Source organism: Lissotriton helveticus, chromosome 11 (assembly GCF_964261635.1).
Source record: "Lissotriton helveticus chromosome 11, aLisHel1.1, whole genome shotgun sequence".
NCBI lineage: Eukaryota > Metazoa > Chordata > Amphibia > Caudata > Salamandridae > Lissotriton > Lissotriton helveticus.
In genome coordinates this window covers 1,006,985,204-1,007,012,140 of record NC_136072.1, presented here as the reverse complement: position 1 = coordinate 1,007,012,140, position 26,937 = coordinate 1,006,985,204, and the positions used below count along the sequence as shown (strand labels likewise).

The following is a 26,937-nucleotide window of genomic DNA, read 5'->3' as shown; positions in this document are numbered from 1 at the left end:
AATTACAGCAGCAAAATACAGTTAATTTACACATTTTCTATCACATGAAAACTGATGGAAAAAATGTAAAATGTTGTTCTGGAACAAGTGTTCTGCCGGTACCTTGCATGACTTTTATAATTTTATACATGTTTTGGCCATACCAGCAAACCATATTTGTTTGTAATTTAACATTATTCTCCTGAAGTTTTAGGGCATTTTATGGAAAAAGATTCCATGATTTCACACAACCTTTACTCCAGCCTTCATTCTGAGAACGTGGTAACAACGGTAACAAAGAGCAGGGAAATACCAATACCTCACAGTATGGGACTTACTTTGTGTTGCAATTCCTGCCCATTCTGAGTTCTGCAGGACTGATGAACTAAGAGTAACATGTACCTCATGAGGACAAAGAAACAAACTGTTACCTCAGGAGTGTAAACATAGGCAGCCTGGAATCCTCCAGAAATAAAGGCTCTGGCGATGAAGAGTACCACAGTAAGGACATTCCTAAGGGGAAAAAATGTGTCTTACATATCAAATATACATACATATGCAAAATATGTATAAAGAGCTATATATGGCTACCATTTATTTTACTAGCTGCACACTTGTCCTTAGTTTTACTAGCAGCTACAAAAAACAAGCATTTTCAATGCAGTAGGTCTGGCATTAGTGACAGTTTGAGCTATTGACGTTGCAAATAAAAAAACATTATATAAGGGCTGCAGGAAAGTGGCGATACTCGCAGATTGTCCACACTATCAAATACCATCTGCTGAGGTAAATGCCTTAACATCCTGATATTATGAACCAGGACCTGCCCTTTGTTTAAACAGATGACACTTTTTGTGCATCTAAGCGCAAACTAGATGCGCAAAAAGTGTGATGAATTCCAATTTCAATGTGTGCTACGTTTGTTGCACACATTTTACATTTCATACACTAACCCAAATTGCTGTATGACAAAAAGAAAACATTTTTTAATTAAATGGACTGCAATTAAAGAATAACATAATGTGATCATTTGCAATCTGCTCTGTCAAAGTTCTGAATGTTAATTCCCAAGAAAGTGTTTTGAATGTAAACTTAAAGAGCTACTGGAGGATTGTAATGAAATAAATAAACTACTGTAAAAACTGCTATTAGTGTATCCAGTATGGCTACTTCAGGTGTGCTTGACTGCTAAACATGCAGTCTTTTTCGGCAGCACTTGTTTGTGCTAACAGTGTTTGAGAAACACTAATTGCACATAACAGGGTTTGAGAAGCACTCGTTTGAGCAAAACAGTGCTTCAGAAGCTCTCCTTTGTGCATAAAAGGGTGAGCAGACAACTTACATGAGTTAAAAAGCTTTCCATCCCTTCCAGAAAGCACAATTAACAGCATGAAGTGTGCTTCTGCCAACATTACAACACAACACACAGGAAGGCAGTGGAAACGATTGGGATATGTCCGTCAGGAGCTGTGCCACCTCTCAGCCACACTCCAATGCCCTTCAATTAATTGTTCTTCATCAGAAATGTTGACAATGTAAGGGGGGTCTGAAGCGAGGTGTCCTCAAGAAGTGACACCAACTTAACCTGTACGCGTGGGAGAAGAGTCATGCTTCACATTTAAAGTGCCAACTAAACCCTGCAATGTGTTATTATTTTCCAAGTCGTAATTTATTTTGTAACGAGCTGTCCTTATGCAAATACAAAATACAGAAAACAATGTTTAAATTACTTACTTATCTATATTTTCATTTACTTGTAGTATATATATAATATAGATTGTAAATCTATACAGTAATGAAAAACTGAAAACAAATAAAAACTGAAATATGTGTGACATGTTTTTATTATACACAATTTGTAAGATGTTAGACATTAATGAGGAAACATTTTCTATTCCCACTCAAATCTAAACCAATTTGAGGAAGGTGTAGGACACTAAAAGGGTAATATTTACTATTCCCATTCCATTCTAAACTAATTTGGGAAAAGTGCTGGACACTAAAGGGGTAATATTTACTATTCCCACTCCAACCTAAACCAATTCAACGACGGTGTTGTACACTAAAGGGGCGACATTTTCTATTACCACTCCAATCTAACTATATTGGGGAAGGTGTTGGACACTATAATGGTAAAAGTTACTATCCGCATTCCAATCTAGACCAATTTGGAGACCGAGTTGGAGACTAAAGAGGTTACATTTTACATTAACTATTCCCATTCCAATCTAAACCAATTTAAGGAAGGTGTTAGATGCTAAAGGAGTGACGTTTACTATTCCCACTCCAATCTAACCATGTTCGGGAAGGTGTTGGACACTAAAGGGGTAACATTTACTATTCACACTCCAATCTAAACCATATTGGGAAAAATGTTGGACACCAAATAGTTTAAAATTACAATGTACACTTCAAAATAAAATATTTTCCATAACATATCATGAAATAAACATATTAATAACAAAATCAATGCTATACGTTCTCACACTTTTGGAGTAGGTAGTATAAAATGTACTAAAATATTATGTAAAACACACTAAAACATTAAGGGCCAGATGTAGGTGTCCAAATACTGGTCGGAAACGGCAGAAAATACTGATTTTCGGCCGTTACCGACCGGTATTTGGCTTTTGACATGTAAGTAGCTCGGAATTTACAGAATCGGTATATTTAGCGATTCGGCAAATTTACCGCTTCGGTATTTTTCCGATTCGGTAAATATACCGATTCTGTAAATCCATATGTAGGTGGCACAGTTTGCAGTGCCACAGGCCCTTAGGAATTCTTAATTTACCACCCAATACTATTGGGCGGTAAATTAAGAATTTCTGTGTACATGCACATCTGTGCATGTACACCTGTGCCATGTGACACACATACATGCCCTGAGGGCATGTATGTGTGTCACATTGCACACAAGCCAGAAAAAGGGGTGCAACAGGGTGTCAAAGTGACACCCTGTCCCCCTTGCAAATTCGGTAATTTTACCGAATCGGTATTTACCGATTCGGTAATTGACATTGATTCCTATGGGCCTCAAGGCCTATAGGAATCAATGGCAATTACAGAATCGGTAAATATCGATTCATTAATTACCGAATCATGCCGATTCGGTAATTAATTCGGTAAAATTACCCACATCCCGATTGCCAGTTCTTAAATACCGAATCGGTACCTACATCGGGCCCAAAATGAACAACAATATATTTTAGAAAAATTTGTATAAATTCTATATTTTCTAATATGTATAAAAAAGTTTTTAAAATACATTTTATTTTTAAAAATTCAAAACATTTCAAATCTTTTTATTTTTAATTTTTACATTTATTTATTAAACAAAACTTTCTAAATATTCTACTTATTTAAAAATAAATGTATCTTTATTAATGTATATATGAAATAAATATATTGAACCATTAACATATATGTTATTTAAAATCAAATTAAAATGTATTAAAATATCACAAAATGGGGGGGCGTGGCCAAGATGGCGGCGGAGTAGGACGTGTTGCGAGTCCCCTCCGGCGCCCGGCCCTGCATAGCTTTGTCCAGCGGCGGCCCCCGGAGTCTCTCTGGGCGGTGTATTGCTCCAGACCCCTTTCGGGGTGAGGTCCGGCACTGGAGCGACTTTTGAGGATTTTCGAGCCGGGGGAGGTGAGCCCTGAGACGGCGGCGCTACCTGAGGCCTGCGCAGCGCTCCAAGCTGGGGAATCGACTGCGGCGGGAGGCGCTCCAGTGCTGCTCGGAGGCCAGAGGCGGAAGGGAGAGCCCGAGCTTCCCTGAAGGTGCTACAGGGATCCACCCAGTGACGAGCGGGCGTCTGCCTGGCACCAGGCCCTTGAGCCCCGGGAGGGGGCGGGGCCTACAGCCCGCGGACTACTGGAGTGGAGACGCGGCCGACGGACTAATCGAGGCCGGGGATCGAGGCCTGGTCCGGGAGGCGGTCGGCGCTGCTCTTGGGCCCCGGCCTTTGCGCGGTGGCCGGACCGCTACCTGCAGTAGGGCCGATTCAGAGGAGACAGGCTCGGCCCCCGTGGTGCGGTGTTGCAGCGGACAAGCGGTGGAGCGCTGCGAGGCACTTGCCTGGCTCCGGGGGAATCTGGTCGGCCTGTCCCGGTTGCTGAGGACTGGGGAGGGGAGCACCTGTGCCGGATGCCCCCATAGGAGAGATACTGGCGCGCTGCTCGGCCGGAGACCGGAGTAGTGAAGCGGTGGCTGACTCGAGAAGCAGAGCGTCCCCCGGCGGATGGTCTACCTGACAGCCGGGACCCCAGGGGCAGAGCGGGTCCGGTGGGCATCTTACGGGGCCACGGTCGGGCTTGGAGACGGATCGGGGGGGCGTAGGGGGAGAGCGCTGATCGGACCTCGGGGCCAGTGGGCCTGGCTGAACTACGCCATTGGGGGGACCTGTTATCTCTACGCCACCGCGCGCCTCTCCCCTGGCGCCCGCCTCCGGGGTGTTGGACCCCCCGGGGACTACAGGTCTGAGTCATCAAGTTCTTCTTGGATGTTGGAGCACAGAAGGGCGGCTGGTGGCCTTGTGCGATAACCTGGCCTGGTCTTAAACGCGGGCTCTGGCGAACTCCGCTCCACTGCGGGACGCTCTTTCGCCCTCCTACAGGCGAGGAACTGGGACAGCGATGGCCTCCAATTACCGCAAGGGGAAAGCTGGCAAAGGGGACTACTAAGAATTCTCAGGCCCCGGCCTCCCCAGGCCCGAGTGCATCTCCGGGGAGGTCTGATGATGAGGCCCCGGCTACTAAGGCCTTCATGAAGGAACTCTTCACCTCCATCAAGGACGATATATCTGAGCTCCGAACCCAGCTCACATCGGATCTCCGTGAGGTGCGGAGGGATGTCGACGGTCTTGGGGAAAGAGTGGCCACTCTGGAAGACCATGACCTCAGTATGGCCAATGATGTCCATTTGCTGCAACAGGACGTGCTCCGTCTCATGGAACAAAACATAGATCTGCAGGCCCATGCTGAGGACCTGGAGAATCGTTCCCGCCGGAACAACATCCGCATTCGGGCGGTCCCATGGGATGGTGAAGCAGGAGATCTCCGGGAGTATGTGCAGGCGCTCTTCCTCCAGATTTTGGACGAGGAAGGCTTGCAGGTAATCAGGATGGATCGGGTTCATAGAGTGGGGCTGCCCAGGCGGAACGGAGGTCCTCCTCCTGACATACTGGTGTGTGTCCACGATTTCCAAGTCAAGGAACGAATTCTGAGGAAGGCTCGTGACATCCCCTCCCTGCAATTCCGGGATCATCGCCCTCAGCTTTATCAGGACTTAGCAGCAACGACACTCCAGAAGAGGCGCGAGTTCCGTCCTGTCACTACCTATCTCCGGGAGCACAACATCTCCTACTCCTGGGGCCACCCCTTCCGTATTATCTTCCGATGGCAGAATAGGCTGGCACAGATTCGATCTCTTCAGGAGGCGAAGGAACTTCTGGGGATTGAGGACGAGACTCCGGCGCCCGCACGTCGCAGTCCTTTGCCTCGGAGGAGACGCCGTTCCTCGTCTTGGGCCCGGACATGAACCGCAGGAGGCCTGACCACACAACTAGCCTACAGGAGCGAGGGAATGCAGTGGCTTCTGTGGCCTCTGCCACGCTTACGCCGTCACAACAGAGCTCTGGGGCGGCCTGATCTTCGAGTCGCTTGCCTTGGTGCCGGAGGGGCCCGCACACTCAGGTAACGGAGCTATGAATGTACTTTCCGAGAAGACACCCCGGTCTTTGGCCTTGGGAGATCCGTTCTTGGGTCCCCGTCTACGCCCCCTGAGAGATTTCATTCGGGGTATGTTTGCTTCGGGACTCATTTTGTTTGTATTTTGGGTTGTTGGGGATTTGGGGGGGGCGGGGGGCAGGGCGGGAGGGGGGTTAGGGGGGCGGGTGGGTGGGGGAAGGTGTTTGGGGGGGTGGGGGTGGTGACGACGAATGGATGGTTGTTCTCGTACAGGATTGTTCGCAGGCCCGCTGCTATTGGTTTTGGGTAGCGTTTGTCTTTCCGTGCTGGGCCTTGAGGACCAGTTATCGACTTGGGAGCGAGAGCGGGGAGGGGTCCGGGTGGAAAAAGTCTCGGGGAGAGGTGGGAGGGATGCCCGATGTGCGTGAGGACTGGAGAAGTGTGTTCTGGGGAGTTGGGGGACTTCTGGACCTAGCTACTGGGGAGCAGGGGGGCTTGATTTGTTTGCATGCCTCTTAGCGTGGGTACTTGGAATGTGAAGGGCCTTAACTCCCCGCAGAAACGCCAGAAGTTGTGGAAATACCTGCTGGATCATCATCTAGATGTCGTGGGGCTCCAGGAGACCCATCTAGCCCGTAGGGATGAGCTTCGGCTCCGACACAAGCAGTATCCCCTCATATATAGGTCTTCCGCTTCTACTAAACACAGGGGGGTGGCTCTTTTATTTAGATCTTCCATTCAATTCCAGCCCTTGGGAGTGAGTAGTGATAAAGATGGCAGGTGGTTGATGGTTAGGGGGGTGCTTCATGGACGCCTGTGTACATTTGTGGTAGTGTATGTGCCCAATGCCCAGCAAAATAACTTTCTTCAGGACCTGTTGGATAAGATGGGAAGCTTCGTGGAGGGTCCTCTAGTTGTTATGGGGGACTTTAATATGGTATGGGATCAGGCCCTAGATAGCTCCCGTGCCCAGAGGACAGAATCTGGTGTCTTCTCCACCGCGACTAAACACAGGATGGAGGAGCTGGGACTTATAGATGGCTGGCGTGCAGTAAATACGCAGACCAGGGACTATACATTTTTCTCCCATGTACACCACACCTACTCCCGCATAGACTATGTATTTGTGAGTCAGGCCCTCAGGGGAGATGTCCGGGATTCTACGATTTTTCCGCTCTCTGTCTCAGATCATGGCCTGATGATGCTTCAGTGGTCAGTGAGGGGGGACGGCTATCGGAAGTGGTACTTCCCGGCAGCTCTAGTACGGGATGATGCCTCATGTAAGGAACTAAGGAAAGCCATTAGGGAGTTCTTGACGCTCAACCCGAGCTCGGACACCTCTGTGTTTAACACTTGGGATGCCTGTAAGGCTTCTCTGAGGGGCACTTGCATAGGACTTAATGCGGCTCTTAACCGCTTGCGTAGGGTGGAACGGAAGACTTTGGAGGCTGAGCTTGAGAGATTGGAGCGGGCCCACAAGCTGAACCCCTCTCGCGCGACACTTCGCCTACTGTCGGCTGTTAGGGGGAAGCTGAAGGCGCATTACAACAACCGTTCTGAGCTAACCCTTCTACGACTTCGTCGAGGGTCGTACGCTCAGGGGAACAAAGTGGGCCGCCATCTGTCTCGCCAGCTTCGTGAGAAGAGAGAAAGGGAATATATAGGGGGGATCCGGGACTCGGGAGGCACGATTCATCATCGGGACGGGGACAAGGCGGATATCTTTGGTCGATTCTACGCGACGCTTTATAAAGGTGACTCGCTCGATTCGGGAGCGCAAGAGGCTTTTTTGTCGGGCCTCCCCCTCTCACAGGTTTCTGTTGGTAGCAACGAACAACTGACGGCCCCCTTTACTAGGGAAGAGGTGCTTGAGGCAATCAAGGCCTTGAAACCCAATAAAGCCCCTGGCCCAGACGGGTATACGGCTTATTTCTACCAGTCGTTTGCCTCTGAGCTTGTCGATTGCCTAGTCTCGCTTTTCAATGGCATGGCTGCCGACGGGGAGACCTCTGGCACTATGGCCGAGGCCTTGATCACTGTGATCCCCAAGCAGGGGAAGGATCCCTCCAGTTGTACCTCATACCGTCCTATAGCCCTGTTGAATGTAGATGCCAAGTTGTACTCCTCTATCATCGCCCGCCGGTTGCAGGATCTGATGCCGGCCATTATACACCCGGACCAATCCAGTTTCATTAAGGGGCGGCAAACCCATGACAACTTGCGGAGGGTATTACACCTGATAGAGAAAGCCTCCAGATTCCGCATTCCAGCTGTACTGGTGGGTTTGGATGCAGAAAAGGCGTTCGATCGGGTCGACTGGGGATTCCTGTTTCGCACCCTATCCGCCTTCGGATTTTCGCGCCAGTTCATCACGATGATTCAGGCGAATTATAACCGACCAACCTCGAGGGTGTTGATCAACGGCCATCGGTCGGCTGGGTTTCCTCACTCTAGAGGTACGAGACAGGGGTGCCCCCTTTCCCCTCTCCTCTTTGCCTTGAGTATCGAACCCCTGGCGCTGGCGATCCGGGAGAATGAACGTATCAAAGGCCTACCCTTCACGGGGGAACAGCACAAAATATCCCTCTTTGCGGACGACGTCCTGTTATCCTTAGGGGATCCCACTCAATCCCTACCACCTGTTCACGAGGAGCTCTCCCGGTTTGAAGCAGTGGCGGGCTTCCGGGTCAACTTCGACAAATCGCATATCCTGAACCTGACCTTGTCCCCTGCAGACGTGGACCAGGTGCGCGTATTGACGACCCTGTCGTGGGCGTCCACCTCTCTGATGTACCTGGGGGTGTGCCTAACACCTACTGTGGGCTCCCTCTTTGCGGCTAACTTTCCCCCCTTGCTGGCTTCGGTGCGAAGCGATCTAGACCGGTGGAAGCCGAAATTCCTCTCGTGGCTCGGCCGGATAAATGGTCCTCCTCCCTAAGTTTCTATATCTTTTCCAAGCCCTCCCTATACCTGTAGACATGGATTTCTTCAGCCGCCTAAGGACGATGATGTTGAAGTTTGTTTGGCAGGGTGGCCGGACTCGGATACCCTTTACGACACTTCGTCGGCCGAGGGGAGAGGGAGGGTTGGGTTTCCGGACATGCTCCTGTACTATAAAGCTGCACAGTTGCGGGTGATAGTGGAATGGTCCCAACAGCTCTCGGAGAAGCACTGGCTGCATATGGGCCGAGCAGTGGCGGGGAGGTCGATTTGGGATTTAATTTGGAAGCCCAAAGTAGACCGACCGAAGAATGCTTACATAAGCACTCCCACTAGCACGGATCTGAAGGTATGGGATACGGTCACTTGTGACGATCGTTGGACCACTTTTCCGTCTCCCTTCACTCCCATCCACTTCAATCCGGCCTTTCCACCGGCCGTACAGGAGGGACCCTATCGCCAGTGGCGTGAGGGTGGATGCCGAGCACTTACGCACTTGTTTCATGGGAACGTTCCCCTCACCTTCCACAATTGCATGCGCGATTATGGCCTCCCGACCACAGAGCGCTTTCACCATGCCCAGCTCCTTCATTGGGCGACCTCGGCGGGAGTCCGCGAGGCAGCTACTCGTCCGCTTTCCCCCTTCGAGTCCTTCCTGCTTCGCACATCTGCGATGCGGGGGGCAGTCTCCTTCTTGTATGGACTGCTTCTGCACACTGCGGTCGCCCCGCGCCCTCGATATATGGAGCGATGGGAGGTTCTTCTGGATCGAGATATTTCTGATACAGAATGGAAGCACCTCTGGAAGGATATAGCGGCGCACAACCACTCCGTGAGTCTTAGGGAAGCCCATCTGAAAACCATGTATGACTGGTATCTGTATCCGTCCAGACTCCATCGCATCTTCCCTACGTCTTCGGATAGATGCTGGAGGGGGTGTGGCCTACTGGGCGACTTCCACCATATTTGGTGGGATTGCCCAATCATTCGCCCCTTCTGGACGGAGATACTCTCCCACATCAAGGAGATATTGGGATACCCGATCTCGGGCTCAGTGGCTCATGTACTACTGGGTCTCCGAGATCCAATGTTGGAACATCAGACTAAGGCAGACAAGCGTATTCAATGGCTATGCCTAGGGGCGGCTAAGCTCACGGTAGCGGCGGCATGGAAGAAGCCACATGCCCCAGCTGTATCACTGTGGCACTCGAGGCTATGGGGCCTTCTGAGCATGGAGAGAATGTCGGACATCTTTTTGGGAGACTTTAAGAATTTCCTCTTTCGATGGGGACCACTAGTCCGCTTTTTGTCATCTGGATTACCGTCTGCGGTATGCCCGCCCACACTGCGTGCACTACACTTGTTTCAAGTATGAAAGGATTGTATGACTTCCCACCTTGATATGGTGTGAGAGTATCTATGTTGTCACCACTGGGGGAGGGTGGGGGGTGGGGGGGAACTAGTTGGGGTTTTGTTTTTGTCCATTGTTGCGACTTTGCTTAGCCTGGGGACTCAGGACTTCTATGGCATCAGGCACCCTTCTTCTACCGCTCTCGGACAGTTTATTGCAACCATTTGAGAAGGCACTAGCATCAAGACTGAACCTTATTTGATAGAGCCTCTATTGTTATGGGTTGCTCACTGCATTTATTTTCAATGCGTATTATATTCCCCTGTGTGGGATTTGTGGCGGAGTTGTCGCCTATTTCTTTTTCTTTGTCCCCTTTCTTCCCTACCTACTAAACTATGAACAAATACAATAAAAACATGTTTTACAAAAAAAGAAAATATCACAAAATAGATTTTACAGTTCTAAATATTAATTTGCATAGTATTCCAAATGTTACCTATACATTAAAACTTGAATATAAATTCTTTACAAATCTCCCCACCCTTATCCCCTAAAAACCCAATATCCTGCTACTAGAAAAGAAAACAATTAATTATATACGTTATTATAACTAAAAACACAAACTTCAACATTTTCAGACATTTTTTTTATTAAAAAAAGTTTTTTAAAAGACAATCAAAAACACTACAATACATTACATACTAAGTAACATTTACAAACGATATTACATACACAGTGGCATAACAAAACGTGAGGGCCCTTTGCAGAATATGCTGAAGGGGCACTAACACTTGTATCAGTAGCGGCTGAGTGGGCCCCCTCCAGTATGGGTAAGCCTAGGGGGCCCCTGCCCCGCATGGGCTGTGGGGGCCTTTGAAATGACCCTGTACATACAGCAATGTTGTCAACAATAATATTTTTAAGGACGATATTAAAAAAAAAACATTTTTGCCATCGATATTCCTGTCAACTATATTTGTATGTCCTGATATTCTTGACATTATATTTTTGTATCACAATATTTTTTTACAATATTTAGTCCAAACACCAAACCAACTGTTAATAATATGATGCACTTAACAAAAGAATTCAACGTAACATACCAAGCTATAAAATACTTGACAACACTTAATATCATAAATTCAAATGTGATTTCATTACTCTCCACTTACCTTCCAACACAAAGGAACAACAGAAGGGAGCAAAATGCAAAAATCAAGAATGAAAGAGCCATTGTTTTCTTGCGCCCTATTCGATCTATAATCCATAGGGTCACCAAAACACCTATAGAAAGAGAAAGCATTGCTTGCTGAGAATTGACAGTTCTGATAACAAGTGGACAAGATAATATTACAGCACACTGAGCTAAAATGAACTACATGTACTCATACTGATCACTGGAGAATGGCCACATCTCCCCCAGAAACCTACATTGGCTTCAAATACAGCACGCTTAAAGTATAGGTACCTCTTAATCATTTACAAATCTGCGCTCAAATCAACTAACCTACCAAAAAGAAAATTCTTCAACGACCAACCTAGTACCAGCTGTAGCACCGCAGTGCTTTTGGAAGTACCCAAAACAGAGGAAGAGAAAACAAGAAAAGGAGGAATTGCCTTGCATTTTGGGGCGGCATGGCCAGGGCTTAATTTGTAAAAGAATCAGAGCTGGGGCCCAAAGTCCAACTCACAAGCCTGCAGCAGTGCAACCAAATGCCAGGGGTACCCAATACTTCTTTATTCATGCTTCTTTCAATCACCGGATCAAATTAAGCACTGCACATTCCACAGATTAAAAAATATAATCACCCACCCTTAACTGACATCTCTGGGAGGAACAGAGTTCCAAATCTTAGAGGTACTCCCTGAAAGGGTCCCAGATCATTCTTTTCAGTCTTTAAAGATCTGCTTTTATAAAAGGAGGGTAGATTTGCCCTAAACATGTGGATTTCTCACCTGCTGGTAAATATGCATTACAAAATAATGGACAGAAAGTGCATTTCTGAAATCTATGGCTGTTGTAGATTTCTAGTACAACTCCTGAAGTGTCTGTGAATTTCTAAAGAGTTAGAAATCTACTCCAAGCACAGAAGTATACCTCCTGAATCGGTTTCTCTGAATCTCGCCCTGAGGACATTCAAATCAATTTGAAGTTAGGTTTGCTTCTGCGATGCATTAATGTCTCTGTACATATGTGTCATGGGGTTTAGGAACAAGTGACTGTTGCTTACCTGGAAACTCAGAGAAAGTCGTCCAAAGAAGATCTGTGTAATCTTTAACTGTTAGATATTCACAAGCAAGGCCACATTTCGGCTTAGCTGCCTTCTTCCTATTTGAAACTGGGGATAGAAAGCAGATATGATGTCAGTCAAATAAATACATGACTGCAACCTTTTTTGAGAATGCTCAACTATGCCATATTCACTTATGCATCAGACCACTACCACCTGGAAGACTGTAAACAGTACCTGACAGGCACAGCTCCTGTACCAGACCTGTAAAAAAACCTCACCTTTCACAAAAAGTGATAAGGCGAGAGTGGAGCACTATGCCACTGTGAACAGTGAATGACCTTCATCACTAGTACAAGAATGCATTAAATGAACCCTCATGCACACAAAAGGCTGCTTGAGACGCAGCTGGTGACATTCACCTGGTGACTAGTATCTGAATTAAGAACAAATACCAGACCAGAGTTTATAACTTCACTGATTTAGATGGAGAGTGATTGTAACACTTGATTCCCATAAATACCTTCTAAAAAGGACATGCACAAAAAGAGTTTCCTTGAAAATGATGTGTTCAATTTTCTTTCCATATACTTCCAATCACACTCTTACTCTCTTTAATGTCTCCCTTTAGCTCGCTATGATAATCATACCTCTGAGCTCCTTTCTTGGCAACTTAAAACTCATTGTCAGCATATTTTACATTTCTCGTAGCTCCACTCAGTTGCTTTCTATTCCTTGTCCCTCAGATGAAGGCTGGCATTCTACTGACCACTGTTCGCTTTCTTAGCGTTGCTCCTTTACTATGCCTCTCTCTCTTATTTTCGCTGTGCTTCTTTTTTAGGGCTGGGTTTTGACAGTGCAGTTGTCAAACAATCTACTGCGAACATTATACACAGAGTGGACTTTGATGCTGCCTTTTTTAAGCCATTAGATTTCTTTGACCAGCCATTAGCTGGAGGCTCTGTCAATCACCTCTCACCCAACAATGGTCAATGCACTTTCACGATCACTGAGGCCAGTCAGGGGTTTGCAGTTAGCCGGCGGTTAGCGGAAGTGTCATGCCGAGCGAGAAAGCAGCAGCTCCTCCGCTCCTCTGTTCTTCCCTGCCCTGCGGTTTGCTGTCTGCAGCAGAGTTGAGCGTGGAGTCGAGCGGAGGTGAGCGGAGTGGGAAAGCGGGAAAGGCTGCTCCTCTGAAGCGGGAAAGGCTGCTCCTCTGTTCCTCCACTCCTCCGTTCCTCTGCTCCTCCGCCATCCATCCATCATCGCCATTGCCGCGGGGGCAGGAGCGCCGTGCGAAAACATGGAAGGCTGAAGGTGAGAGGTGCGAGGCGCTGGGAAAAGACCGTCCTTCTGCCCTTCCGCTCTTGGGACCTGAGGACTCTGGACCAATAAAAATATATATATCCTGGCTCTCTCACAGCACAGTACAGTGTAATAACCAGCAATAACTGTACTTTCGAATCCTTGACGTTTGTTTGCCAGCGCCAAGCGCCACGGAGATATTCCATTGGGAGACGGACACCGCTCTCAGTGCAGTGGGGCAAGTCTGCAGCGCCTGCATGGTAGTACGACACCGCTCATAGAACCGCGGCTGGACCCCGACTGCCCCCCCCCCCGCCCCGTGCGGCTGGCACAACCGCTGCAGGATCTCGAGAGCTGCCCGGTTCTGTACAATTGCTTCGGCACCGGAGGTCTTCAACCTTGGCACCGGATTCCGGTCGCTGCTGTAAGTGCTGAGTGGAGTTTCTCGGAGCAAGACCCGAAGGTCACGTTTCCCGTTGCCTGCCACTTGCTGCTTGCGGTTCTTGGCCGTCGGCCGGGTGGCTCCTCCAGCCCACCGCCCCTCCTGCGGACACATCATCACCGAGTCTCCCGCACCTTCTGCCCCCCTCCCTCCTTTCAGTCCTCCCTGGAGTCATCGCACTGTATCAAAGTGAGCCCCAGGACCGAGGACAGAGGTCTCTCAGACCTCAGCTGCTTTTTCAGCGGCTAGTGGTAGAGGGTAAGCGGGAGCGGCTGCCATCAAAAGGAAAACCGAGGAGCCAGGGCTCAGCTGTTGGGGGAGATTTGCAAGTACAGTATTCCCCACACAAGAAGGATGACAAGAAAAAAAGAAAAAGTCTCCCAGTGTCAAGAAAATGCCTCCGCAAAGCCAATTTCCGCAACCCAAGTTCCATCTAGAATCCTAAGGAGTGCAAGGAATGCTGTCCCAGACAAAAAGTCTTTTTTAAAGTCCCCAGCAGCAGGGCTCATAACTCAATACCTATATAAATGCCCTACCAAGGACGAGAGCCTCCCTGCCCCGACAGATCGATCACAATGGATTAAAGCCAGCAATGGAATAACTCAGCGGCTAGGGAACCTCACCAATAACAAGTCATACGCACCACTAGCACAAAGTACAAACAGCGGAACCATACATCTCGATAGACGCCGGTCTCAATCCTGCTCCTGGTCATGTTGTCGCGTAGGAACCAAGCACAGACACGCAAGCGACCCACCCGCTGATGCCACAGCTCTAACCCCAGAAAACCATGCGCAGGTAGTGACAGCTCAATTACACCCTCAACAACAACTCACTTCGCAGGCCCCCGATCAATCACAACCACTCGCATCCACAGGCCCCGATCTATTGAAGACCAACGACTCACCTGACGACGCTACCGCCCTAACTCCAGAAAACCACGTGCAGGTAGTGACAGCTCAAATACATCACCAACACCATCTCACACCACAGGCTCCTGCACAATCACAACCACTTGCACCCACAGGTCCCGATATATCGAAGACCACCGATCCAGAGTGCCATCAAAATCTTGGATATCTATCTCCTCTATTCCTTCACAACTTGGAATCAAGGATACAAAGCACGTTAGATCTTACTCCAAAGCTCCTCAGAACGGCCAGTGTAACCCTGTTCTCCCCATCCCCCACACAAAGCTCCCACAGTCGCCACAACGGTAGTTTCATGAACGAGTCAGGTACAACCCCACCGGGCGAGACAGGCCGCTCAGTGGCAAGGGCACTACTCTGGCAATCGAAGAAAATGGAACTACAAATCGACCTCCTATCCACTATGGCTCAACGGCTAGTGGAACTGAGTAACAAGGTGGACTTTATAGAGAACAAGCTTAGCATCAAGCAATTCAATGGGTCGTGCACATGTTCCTGTGCAGACCTCATGGATAAATGGGCTACTCTTCCAAAAATCCTAACAGATCTGGTAGTCGCATTAAAAGTTCACACAGGAAGCATTACGGGTCCGATGATCAATAACAGCACCCTACTAACCTCAAACTTCACCGACCCTCACAACAACTCAGCTAAAAACAGCCCGGGCAAATCTCCAACAAAGTCAGACACACAAGGTCCCCCTGTACTCACTAAACATTGCATCAATTTAGACAGTTCCATATCTAGCCCCCGAGGCTTAACCCCACTGAAGATTAATAAGGTCAACGCCTCCTCGGAGACAAAGAACGAAGAACCTCTCTCCAGGAGAGCTAAGAAAAAACTTAAAAAACAAGAGAAAAAGGCCAAGGCATCCAAAAAAACTGCCCTCTTATTGTCAACTCATCCTCAAAACCCACAAACTGATAAAGATAAATCACGGACCTTTTCAATATTCACTAAAAAGCACGGTACAAGTAATTTAACACCCACAGTATCAACACCTTCGAACGCCAAACAAGAGCCTATTGCTCCATCACAGCCAACTCCCAGCACGGGGGATCTGCACAGACCAGCTGGCCTGGTCACCCCAACTCAGCCACTTTACTCGCCAAACACCAGGAATTTAGAGCAGGGAAGTTTAACAAGCAAAACCAAGGAACAAGGCCCCGACACCAGGGACAAGATAGCGCAGGGCCCTCTTATCTTGGACTCCCAAAGGCCTAGTGATCAAACTGCGCAGTCACTACAAAATCCGACCCATGAGACTGTGCCACACCAACGGGTTCTAGACCCAAGCTCCAACTTAAGTACTGCACAGATGGGCCCCAGCTCTCAGTCCAAATCAATCCAAGACACCAAAACTGTGCACGAGGTAATCCTCACCCCGAGATACTTTATCAAAGGCCAACATGATATTCTAAATAGGGGCAACATACTCCGACTTTTCAAGCATATCCCATCCCTCTCAGAAACACATTCAAACGACTTAGCCTGGGTTAAGTTCCTGTGTCTCTCCAGTGACTCACACGGGGAGTCAACCTCAATTGGGCTGTGCCGTCACTCTCAGGTGGGGCTAACAACAGAGGAAATACAACAAATGGCTGATTGGGGAATTGACATCGCTTTCCCAATACCTGAGAAATACCCACATGTACTAGCAGCACCTTCACCAAGGAAGGAAGTCTATTCCGTGCTAAGGGGGACAGCAGGCACCGAACTAGGGATAAGCCCAGTCGTAGAGTCAAGACCTTACAACATCTACAGGATAACAAGCACTCTCGACCAAAGGACAGTCCACATCAGCGGCCCAAAGTATCCCAGCTCGTATGGCACCCATACCGGTCCAGACGGACAGCCGCCACGACGGCACTTTTAACACCACAAAGGCATTCCGTCATCAGACCCCCGCTGGAACACCGGGAAATATCACACAAATGTCCATCTTATCCTGGAACGTTGCCGGGCTAAAAAGACTGCTTGGGTGCACATCTGTAAAAAAATACCTTTGCGAAAATGACATCCTGTGCTTTCAAGAGACATGGGCTACTGAACCTCTATTTCTCCCAGGCTTTTTCGAACTCCACTGCGCAGCCATAAAACGTAACATCTTTGGGAGAGCATCTGGTAGACTCTCAATCTTTATTAGCCAAGCGCGCAGAATAGAAGCAACTTCACTAACAACGAACACCGCCAACCTGCAAGCGGTATTGCTTAGCGGATTAAAAAGCAACAACAACCCAATTCGTCTCTTGTTAATCAACTGCTACGTCAACCCCGCCTCCCAGCAAAAAAAGCAAGCACTAAAAATATTGTCAACTAAAATGGACCATCTTATAAATAAATATGTTGCACATTTTCCAATTATTGTTGGGGACATGAACACCCGTGAGTTGGGGCACCGTAAAACGGCCTCCCCCGCCCAGATCAAACTGGCCCCTCTACAGAGCCTCCTCCTTAATCACAATATGATTTCCGTTCACACAATCAAAAAAGCTGCGGATCCCCCCTGGTTCCCTCTCCCCACCTTTAGGGACAAGTCCACAATCGATTACATCTTTATTGTGGATAAATTGGTACCACTTTATAACACCTTTGAAGTGGAAAATAGGAATGAGAGCAACCATAGACCACTGAGGGTATCTCTTCAGCTAAACGGGAAACCTGCAAAACAACTAGAAACACTGGGGGTCCCAACCGGTGAAGAGCAACACGAAGTTCCGGGAAGAATAAAATGGTCTACAAATTTAGGAACAAAACTTCAGGTTTGGATCAAACAAAAAGAACGGAGCTCCTCAGGCACAAGCCTTGAATCCCCACTGGAGAGATGGAGAACACTCTTAGATGAATTAAAATCCGTTCTCGTGGGACGAATCGGAACCTTTAAAACTCAGGCCTACCAACCCCAATGCCCTTCATCAAATATAAAATCAAGGGCCTTAGCTCAGACCAAGCATAATCTCTCAAAGTCCTTGAAGACAAGAAGAAAAGGAGCCCCAAACACCAATAATATCAGTGCTTCGCAGGGAGCACAGAAAGAAAGTATGGGAAATGCGACAGGAAAAAATTGAAGCAGAGTGGCTGAAAATATTTAACTTTCTCAAAGAAAAGGGTCACATCCAACTCTGGAGACACATTAAGCAACACAGCCATAGTGGACAGATGAAGGAAAATGGGGTGGCAGCCTCGGAGTGGGTCAAACATGTAAAGCAACTATATTCAACACACCAGAACAGGTCTTATACCCAAATACAATCAACTCCCCTAGAAACCCCAAAAGGAGTCAAGACTCTAGTCACTACTAAGGGCGAGACAATCAAACTAATCAAAAAAATGAGAACAGATGGTGCCCCAGGCCCCAACGGAGTCCCTGCAGCAGTGTTCAAAGCCTCTCAAGATTTCTGGGCAGAACAATTAACATCACTCTATAAGTATGCACTTGCCACTTCTATAGTTCCTCTGTCATTGAAAGGCTCAATACTTTTTCCCATTTATAAAAAAGGGGACCGTACGAAACCCGAAAACTACCGGCTTGTTGCCCTACTGGACATAGAAGCGAAGGCATATGCCAGAATTCTGTTGAAAGAACTAGAAACTTGGGTTTAGGATAACAATATCCTCCCCTTCTTCCAATCCGGCTTCAGGCCTCAAAGCTCTACTATAGACAACATCTTAGCACTGGCACACCTGTCACTACGAGCGACCCAGCCATCACAATTACCCTTATTTTGCTGTTTTGTCGATTACAGCGCAGCCTTTGACCGAGTTGACCGCGGGAAGCTGTGGGAAAAACTGGTCTCCTGGGGCGTCTCCCAAAAACTGTTAAGGGCTATAATTGCCCCCCATGAGGGGACCTGGGTCCGTGTCAAAACCAGTCAAACGACTGTAACATCTAAAGTTCTAACCAATAATGGACTCAAACAAGGTTGTGTCCTGGCCCCGCTACTCTTTAATCTTTACACAGCCGATCTAGGCAAAGCTCTGGAGGGGGCAAATCTACTGACCCCAAGGCTGGGGAAAGAGCGACTCCAAATCCTCCAATATGCAGACGACATCGTCATAATGGACCACACCAGGACAGGCCTTCAGAAAGCCTTAGAAGCTCTGGATGGGTTCAACCAAAAAAACAACCTATCTGTGAACCAAGAGAAGACCAAGATAATTATCTTTGGGAAGTACCACCAAAAGAAGACAGCACAATGGTGCCTAGGAAACCTGCAAATTAGTACATGCAGAACTTATAACTATCTTGGTCTCAGGCTATCGGACGGAGCCAAACATACAGCCCACCTGAAACATCTAAGGAGCAAGGGGGCCAGCATTATATACAGTCTAAGAAATCTCAATAGACGCCTACAGAGCCCGACTGCCGAACTCATCCTGAAAGTTTTAAAAGCAAAATTAATCCCCTCTCTAAACTACGCCCACCTAGCCTTCCCCGGAGCCCTCACTAAGTTTCTGACAAACCATCAAATTTCTGCCTATAAGAAGGTTCTAGAACTCCCACGACAGGCCAGGAAAGCAAGAGTAAGGTTGGAGCTGGGTCTCACCCGTCCAGACATCAGTTGCCTAGGGGATACTCTAAAATATTACATCAACACCCTGCGAGCTCCAGAAAACTCTCTTAAAACTATCTTTGAAGAAGGTCGATCTCCATGGCAGGCTCAGCTGGCAGAGGCCATAGATATGCTAGAAATAGATGCTCAAAACGTGCACAATTTAAACATTCCGGTAACCGCATGGAAAAGAACAGTGAACACACAGGTAAAGAAAATATCCTACGAAAGAGATCTGGAAAGTTTACACCATCATCCCAATCTCTCTGCACTGGACGCCTCCTACACAGTGGGCAAACCACAGAAATATTTTGAGCAAGCACTGACAGCCCAGGCCCGGAAAAAAATCGCCTATATGAGACTGCTTGCACTGCCTATCGCGGATTTTAACCAAGCCTGGGCCCGGAAGGACAATTCAGCAGCATGTCGTCTTTGCAGCTATCACCGGGAATCCTGGCTCCACTTGCTGTGCTGCTGTCCTAAACTGGCTAGCGAGCGCCACCAGCTGGTTGTTCCCATCTGCAGGTCTCATGCCCTAGTACGATGTAGAGAAGTCTCAGACCTGTGCTTTTCTGTTAAAACACCCCAAATAGCCGCACGGCTAGGGAAATTCATAGAAGCAATCCGGGCAGCCTTGTCACAGAAAACTGAGTCACTAAAACAAAACCAGCCGGGCTTCAAGCAAGAGAGACTATAATAATACTCTCCACAAAGTTTTATGTACTTGCACTTTACTGCCATTTTTTGATAATCGTTTTTAATGTTTTAAACTTCCCTACAGTTCGTAGCAAGTTTGCCTGAGATTGTAACTTTTTTTTTCTTTTTTACTTCTTTTCTTTTTCTTTTCTTCTTTGGAAGTTTTTTTGTAAAAAATAGTATATTGTAAAGATTTTAAGTAATTGAACAATAAAGCTTAACACACCTCTCACCCAACAACATTATTGCTTGTTTGGGGGTATTCTTCCGATTCTACTGAATTGCTTACACAGAACTTCATGAGACACTACTTTACAACTATGGCCCTATCTGTCCACTCCTACTGTCTCTCTCGCTCATTTATTTATTTATATATTTATATAGTGCACTACTTACTACCCAAGGGCGTCTAGGTGCTTGCAGCTCAACACACATGGCACCAGAGAGATGTTGCGTCTCTATTACTTGTGGGAGGGTGAAAAGGTGTATAGCCAGGTTTTAAGTCCTTTCCTATAGGAAAGTAGATTAGTGGAGTTTTTTAACTTAATTGGTAGCTTATTCCACCATCTAATTGTGACACTTGTGAAACTTTTTCCGCCCCATCTATGGAGTTGGAACTTTGGTTCTTTCACCAACTTCAGAGAGGCTGGCCGAAGTGTACGTACTGGGATATGCCATTGGAAGCAGTCTTGTCAATTAGGCAGGACCTAAATTATGCAGCGCCTTAAAGGCGATGCAAAGTGCCTTAAATTGACTTTGCTTCTCTACAGTTAGCCAATGCGAGGTGTTAAGGGCACGTTTGGCCGAAGAATATTTGGGTAAGCCAAAGAGCAACTGAGCTGTAGAGTTTGAGTACCTGCAACTTTGCCACTACCGTCTTATTTACTCCAACCAGAAGCCCATTACAATAATCAAGTTTAGATAGAACTAAGGCTTCCACCACCGTTTTTTGTAATTCCACCGGAATAAATGGAAGCACTTTTCTCAAAATCTTGAAGGCAAAATAGATTGATGAGGTAAGCATCTTTACATGATGGGAGAAGGATAGGGTAGTGTCAAAAATTATTCCAAGATTTTTTGGCCTTGGTAACTGGGGAAAGGGAAATCCCCAGCTCCGCTGGCCACCATTCTGGGGACCAGAAAGCTGTGTCTCTGTCAAAGAGTAAAACCTCAGTTTTATTTGAGTTCAATTTGAGGCAATTCTCTGCCATCCACTCACTTACACATCTCATGCACTCCTTGAAGATGTGGGCTGTGTCGTGATTTTTACTCGAAAACATACAATAATCTGAGCATCATCTGCCAATGATACCAAATTGAAGTCGTGGGCTTTGATCAAGCGGGCCAGAGGTGTAACGTAGACGTTAAACAAGGTAGGGCTTAGAGATGAGCTCTGTGGCACCCCACATGGGAGCCTGAAACACTGAGATGTAAAGCCTTCTACTTCAACAAATTGTTCCCGGCTTGACAGAAAAGATCTGAAGAGTGCAAGGGCTGGGCCTACGATCTCTGCCTCTTGAAGCCGGTTTATTAGAATGCCGTGATCTACCGTATCGAAGGCAGCTGACAAGTCTAGCAATATCAGTGCTGCCGAGCCTCCGTTGTCAACTGTATGTCTAATTTCCGCTGTTGTGGTAACTAGGACAGTTCAGTGTTATGCCTGATCCTGAAACCATATTGAGTGGGGTCTAGAACATGATTGTTCTCAATAAAGTTAGCTAATTCTGGGTTCATATGTTTCTCCAAGATTTTTGCCAGCAAGGGTAGGAGGGAAATAGGGCGATAGTTCCCTGGGTCTGTTTTATGCAAACTTTACTTTTTTAACAGAGGTAGAAAAGATGGGTTTTTTCCACATCTTGGGGAAGATCCCTGGTTCAATGGTAGTATTAGGTGCCTCCACGAGTGGATGAGCGACTGTCTCCACTATCATAGGGATTACTCTAGGAGGACAGGGATCCAATGGAGATCCAGATTTGGTGGCTAGGAGAAGTTTTGAGACTTGTTCACAAGACATTATTGTGAAGTTAGAAAATCGGGGCAGATCAGGTTCTGGGTGTGGGCTGAGCACTACTGAAGAATTTACAGTGTCTGGCAATGCCTGTGAACTCTGATTGCTAGCAGAGCTTGAAGCAAGGTTGTTGTAAATAGGGGAGACTTTATTGCAAAAAGAGGACGCTAGGCTATTACAAAAAGCTTGGTCTATTGTGTTTTGTTTAGTCTCCTGCAGATGACTTAGTTTCAGCACTGTCGCAAATAGTTCTGTGGAGTTATTTTTAGCCCTTCTATTTTTTTTAGAGAAGTAGCTGATTTTAGTTTTTTGAATCAGTTCTTTGTATTGTGCTAGTTTTGTCTTGTATAATTCTTTCTCCCTAGGATCGTAAGGCAGTCGCCAGCACCTTTCTTGTCTGTGACATAGTCTTCTTGATAGCCTTAGTTCCTCTAATGTGCTAACGCTGCACATTTTAAGACATTAAACCCAAGCATATTAGGGGGCATATTTACAAGCCCCTATCGTCCCACAACATCACTTTTATCAATGTTGTTGTGGCGATAGGGGCTTCACCTTATGTACAAGGTGGCGTTAAGCCACTTAACATAGCTTAACGCCGCCTTGTGAATAAGGCACCCTTTCAAACTATACTTTGGGTGAAAGGGGCGGGCAATGGGTGTTGTGGTGGGTGTTCCACCACAACACCCAGTGATCTTGACTCCGCTCCATATTTACAAGGGTGTGGAAAATATGCCAAAATTAAGACCAGGGAAAACCTGATCTTATCCTGGTCCAACGAGGAGAAATGTTTAATTTCTACTTTTTTTTGCTGGTTCCATGTAAGCTGCAATGTGAAGCACACATAAAAACATGATTGCATGATTGTTTATGTGCACATAAACAATCATTAAAAAAAATGACAAGTTGCAACTTCTACCTGTGCTGCACAAAGCAGCACACATAGAAGTTACAAAACGCCATTTCAGATTGTTTATGTGAAGGAAGGGACACCTTTCTGCACATAAGCAGTTCTTCCCCTCAACGCAGGCAGCCCTGCACTATGGTGCAAGGGTGCCTGCATTGGCGCTAGGCTGCTAAATTTAGCGCCAGCGCAGGGGGAAACGCAGGGCTGCACCGTATTCTTGTAATATGGTGCAGCCCTGCGTTTTAGAAGTGGTGGAGCGTGGCATTAAGGGTAACACTGAGCTCCGTCACCTCTTTTGAAAATATACCCCACTTTTTTTACTTCCATTCCAGGGCACATTCTCTCGCTTCTTCTCACTTCACTACTCTGACACTTTCTTCTTGTCACTCCACAGATCACTCTCTCATTATATCTCCACTGATTTCTCTCTCTCTCTCTCTCTCTGTCTCTCTCTTTCTATTATCACTTCACCACCCTGTTTCTCTTTCATTGCAGCTCCACTGCTTCATGCATTGCACTTTTACGTTTGAGTTAAGTACTGATTTGTTGGCAATGTACAGTCATATCACAGGTACTTAAGAAATATCTCCTTTATGGAAAAAAGCAGAAAACTGTGCTTGAGAGCTTCCATAAATCTACATTTCACTCTGGAACTGAGTAAGACCCTGCTATTCAGTGCACGCTTATACCTTGAATCCTGGCACGAGACCGCAAGGACATACATCACCCACCAATAAGCTTTCTACGCAGAACCATCCATTGCATAAACAGTAAAGTCACATTTTTGTAACGGTGAATATGAAGTGCGCATCTTTCCACGTACAGTGTAGCCTCAATCTGACCATTGAGTCTGTTTCTTTTTTTTTATATCTAAAGCACATACACTACCTTTGTACGTGATAAAGCACATGCATTACACATAACTGCTAGTTTTTTTGAACACCACATTTATGTACTAGTTGACTGTTTTGTAATTAAAGTTGAATATATAAAAAGATATTTTAAAATATTATGCGCTGCTTTTCCATTTGATTAATTTAGTCACTGACTAAAACTGTTCAGGCCCCACGTATTTCTATTTGTTCCAGCGTGACTATGATTGGCATATCCCACTCATTACATTCTGCAGTAAACACGTGGCCTTGAGAAACAAACGAAAGAAGGAGGCCTTGAAACTCACTTACGCAGAGTGAACTTATAGACCTCCGAACATTACTCCGGCTGCGCGCGTGGCGCGACACTGTGCAGCTCGCGAAGAGGAGGAGCCAGACTAAACATGGGAGCAGGGCACAGTCGTGCAATAAAAAGTACCATCAATAGTGCACCGACAGAACACCACCATTAGCAGCTTTATCCTTTCACCACTAACATCAACTAGCTAGAGGCAGGGCTGTTGCAGTTGTATAGATCCTGAGAGTCTACTATGACCCATGGCATACTCAAGTGGGGGATAATATTTACTTGCCATTTACTCATCAATGTACTCACCATTGTATTTCGCTTAATGGTTTTGCCTAAGTGCCTTCCTCTGCTTGTCATTACCCGTCTTGGTTGTTGCCCCTACATGTTATCATATTGGCTGCTTGATGTCCCATCTAATTTCCAGAACATGAATTATACCAGGAGAACTTTTGATTCAAAACACATTCAAATCCTACAGTGAAATGGACACATCTCACAGTCTCATACCCAGGTACACAACAAAGACACCACATACCTGGCAGATCCTGAAGTGGCAGAAGGGTAAGAGTCTTAGAGCAAATGCAGCTAGGAAACACGCAGATGATGAGCACAGAGCAAGTTCTCAGAAGAAAATGGACATGGCATCTACTCATGGAGCAGAGCAACTACACAGAATGAATTTCAACTCTACTTCTAGCAGTGCTTCTTTAGTGTACCCACTGTCTATAGTAAAGAGGGCATATATGGACCGGAAAGCCTCTTCATATATGGGGACTGTGGAAGATCTCCAACTGCTTGCTCGAAAGGCAGGGGCATATTTACAAGCAAGTGGCGGAGAGTGGGTTAGTTCCAAAATTGCTAACGATGCGCTCCATCAAGGGGCTGCTATTTGCACAGCAATGGGGTTGAGGTCGCTATAAGGCTGTGCGAGCACCTTTCTGTTTAAAATGGTTGCTGACATACACCAGGAGGTAAAGACGTAGGGCCGTATTTATGAAGGCCTTGCGCCGCCGGTGCGTCACTTTTTCCCATTTTAAAAGTGGCGCACCGGCAGCGCAAGGCCTTCATAAATAAGGCCCGTAATCTATAGTGCTACCTACCTATAAAATTTGGGAATTCTGGACCAGCAGAATTAGAGGCCTTGTTGACTAAATCGCGCTCAGCCAGCAGAGAAAACAGGACGCATCGCCTGGCATTCATAACATTATGAACAGCTTCTCGTGCAAATGGATCAAAGATAGTTGGTGATAGAGGGGACAGATACCCTAATTAAGTGTTAAAGTCTCCTGCCACCAGCAGGTTAAAGGGACATTCATCCCGAACCTCCTTTTGTACTAACAGATCAATTACAGAGAACAACCGTGAAAATTACAATCACCCTTGCTGGAGAAATTGTTATTGTAGAAATGTCATCATATAGACCGTATAATTACCATTCCAGCAAAGACAGAAGACCTGTTCCTCCCGCTGTTGAAAAGAAGGGGAGAAATAGTACAGCCATTATTGACTTTATACCAGGCAACCCCCCTTTAGCTTGTCAAGCTCGCGACGCTACTGCTGGCAGGTTAGAGCACGTGTATCCATTTAGGGTTACCTCTTTCAGTTCCCAAGTTTCTTGCATAAAGACTATATCATAGTCAAGGATACGGGGACAACCTTCAATTAGGATTTTTGAAGCTAGGCATGCAACATTCCAACTTAAAAGGCTAAGGCTGGGAGGATATTCACCACCTTCTACTTGCGGTATTCTAATTTCAAACCCTTCCTGTCAAATCGGAGGAATGACATGGACTTTCTCCCTATCTGGGTTACCATGGCTTGATAAAGGGGGAAAATAGACAGGGGAGCTACGGGTATCTCACAGCTACATACACCTCCATTGATCAGAGTGCCGGTGTAAAATGCACTCCATTCTATGCAGTCAATCATTATACTCCAGCCCTGCCAGCGCCATATATTTTTCAGAGCTACTGACGAGTATAACGAGGATCTAAGGAGTTCTCTCTTTGGTGCCATTGGTCCGTCTGAGCTAACAAGACAGGCTGACAAGTGCTTGTAAAAACAAGCATTTACAATGCAATGGTCTCGGCAGCATTAAAGGTAGAGCTATTGGCATTGCTCATGACATTTCTTTTTTTTTCTTTAAATCATAAATAAATGGCATTGTCATTTACATTACCAATACACCGCACTCTGCACTCAACAGCACACAGCACTCAACAGCACACACCACTCTGCACTCAACAGCACACACCACTCTGCACTCAACAGCACACACCACTCTGCACTCAACAGCACACACCACTCTGCACTCACTACTCTGCACTCACCACTCTGCACTCACCACTCACCACTCTGCACTCCCCACTCTGCACTCCCCACTCTGCACTCCCCACTCTGCACTCCCCACTCTGCACTCCCTACTCTGCACTCCCTACTCTGCACTCACTACTCTGCACTCACTACTCTGCACTCACTACTCACTACTCTGCACTCACTACTCCCTACTCTGCACTCCCTACTCTGCACTCCCTACTCTGCACTCCCTACTCTGCACTCCCTACTCTGCACTCCCTACTCTACACTCACAACTCTGCACTCACTACTCACTGCTCTGCACTCACTACTCACTGCTCTGCACTCACTACTCACTACTCTGCACTCACTACTCACTACTCTGCACTCACTACTCACTACTCTGCACTCACTACTCTGCACTCACTA

General features: G+C 46.8%; 1 protein-coding gene across 1 annotated transcript in view; it reads right to left on the bottom strand.

Moving 5' to 3' along the window:
• SVOP (SV2 related protein) overlaps positions 1-26,937 on the bottom strand; it is a 381,533-nt gene that overhangs the window by 28,660 nt on the left and 325,936 nt on the right. The window contains exons 12-14 of the mRNA XM_078667399.1: positions 12,195-12,302; positions 11,136-11,247; positions 411-492 (exon numbers count right to left, since the gene is read on the bottom strand). Coding sequence (XP_078523525.1) covers positions 411-492; positions 11,136-11,247; positions 12,195-12,302 — 302 coding nt within the window. The remainder of the gene's footprint in view (positions 1-410; positions 493-11,135; positions 11,248-12,194; positions 12,303-26,937) is intronic.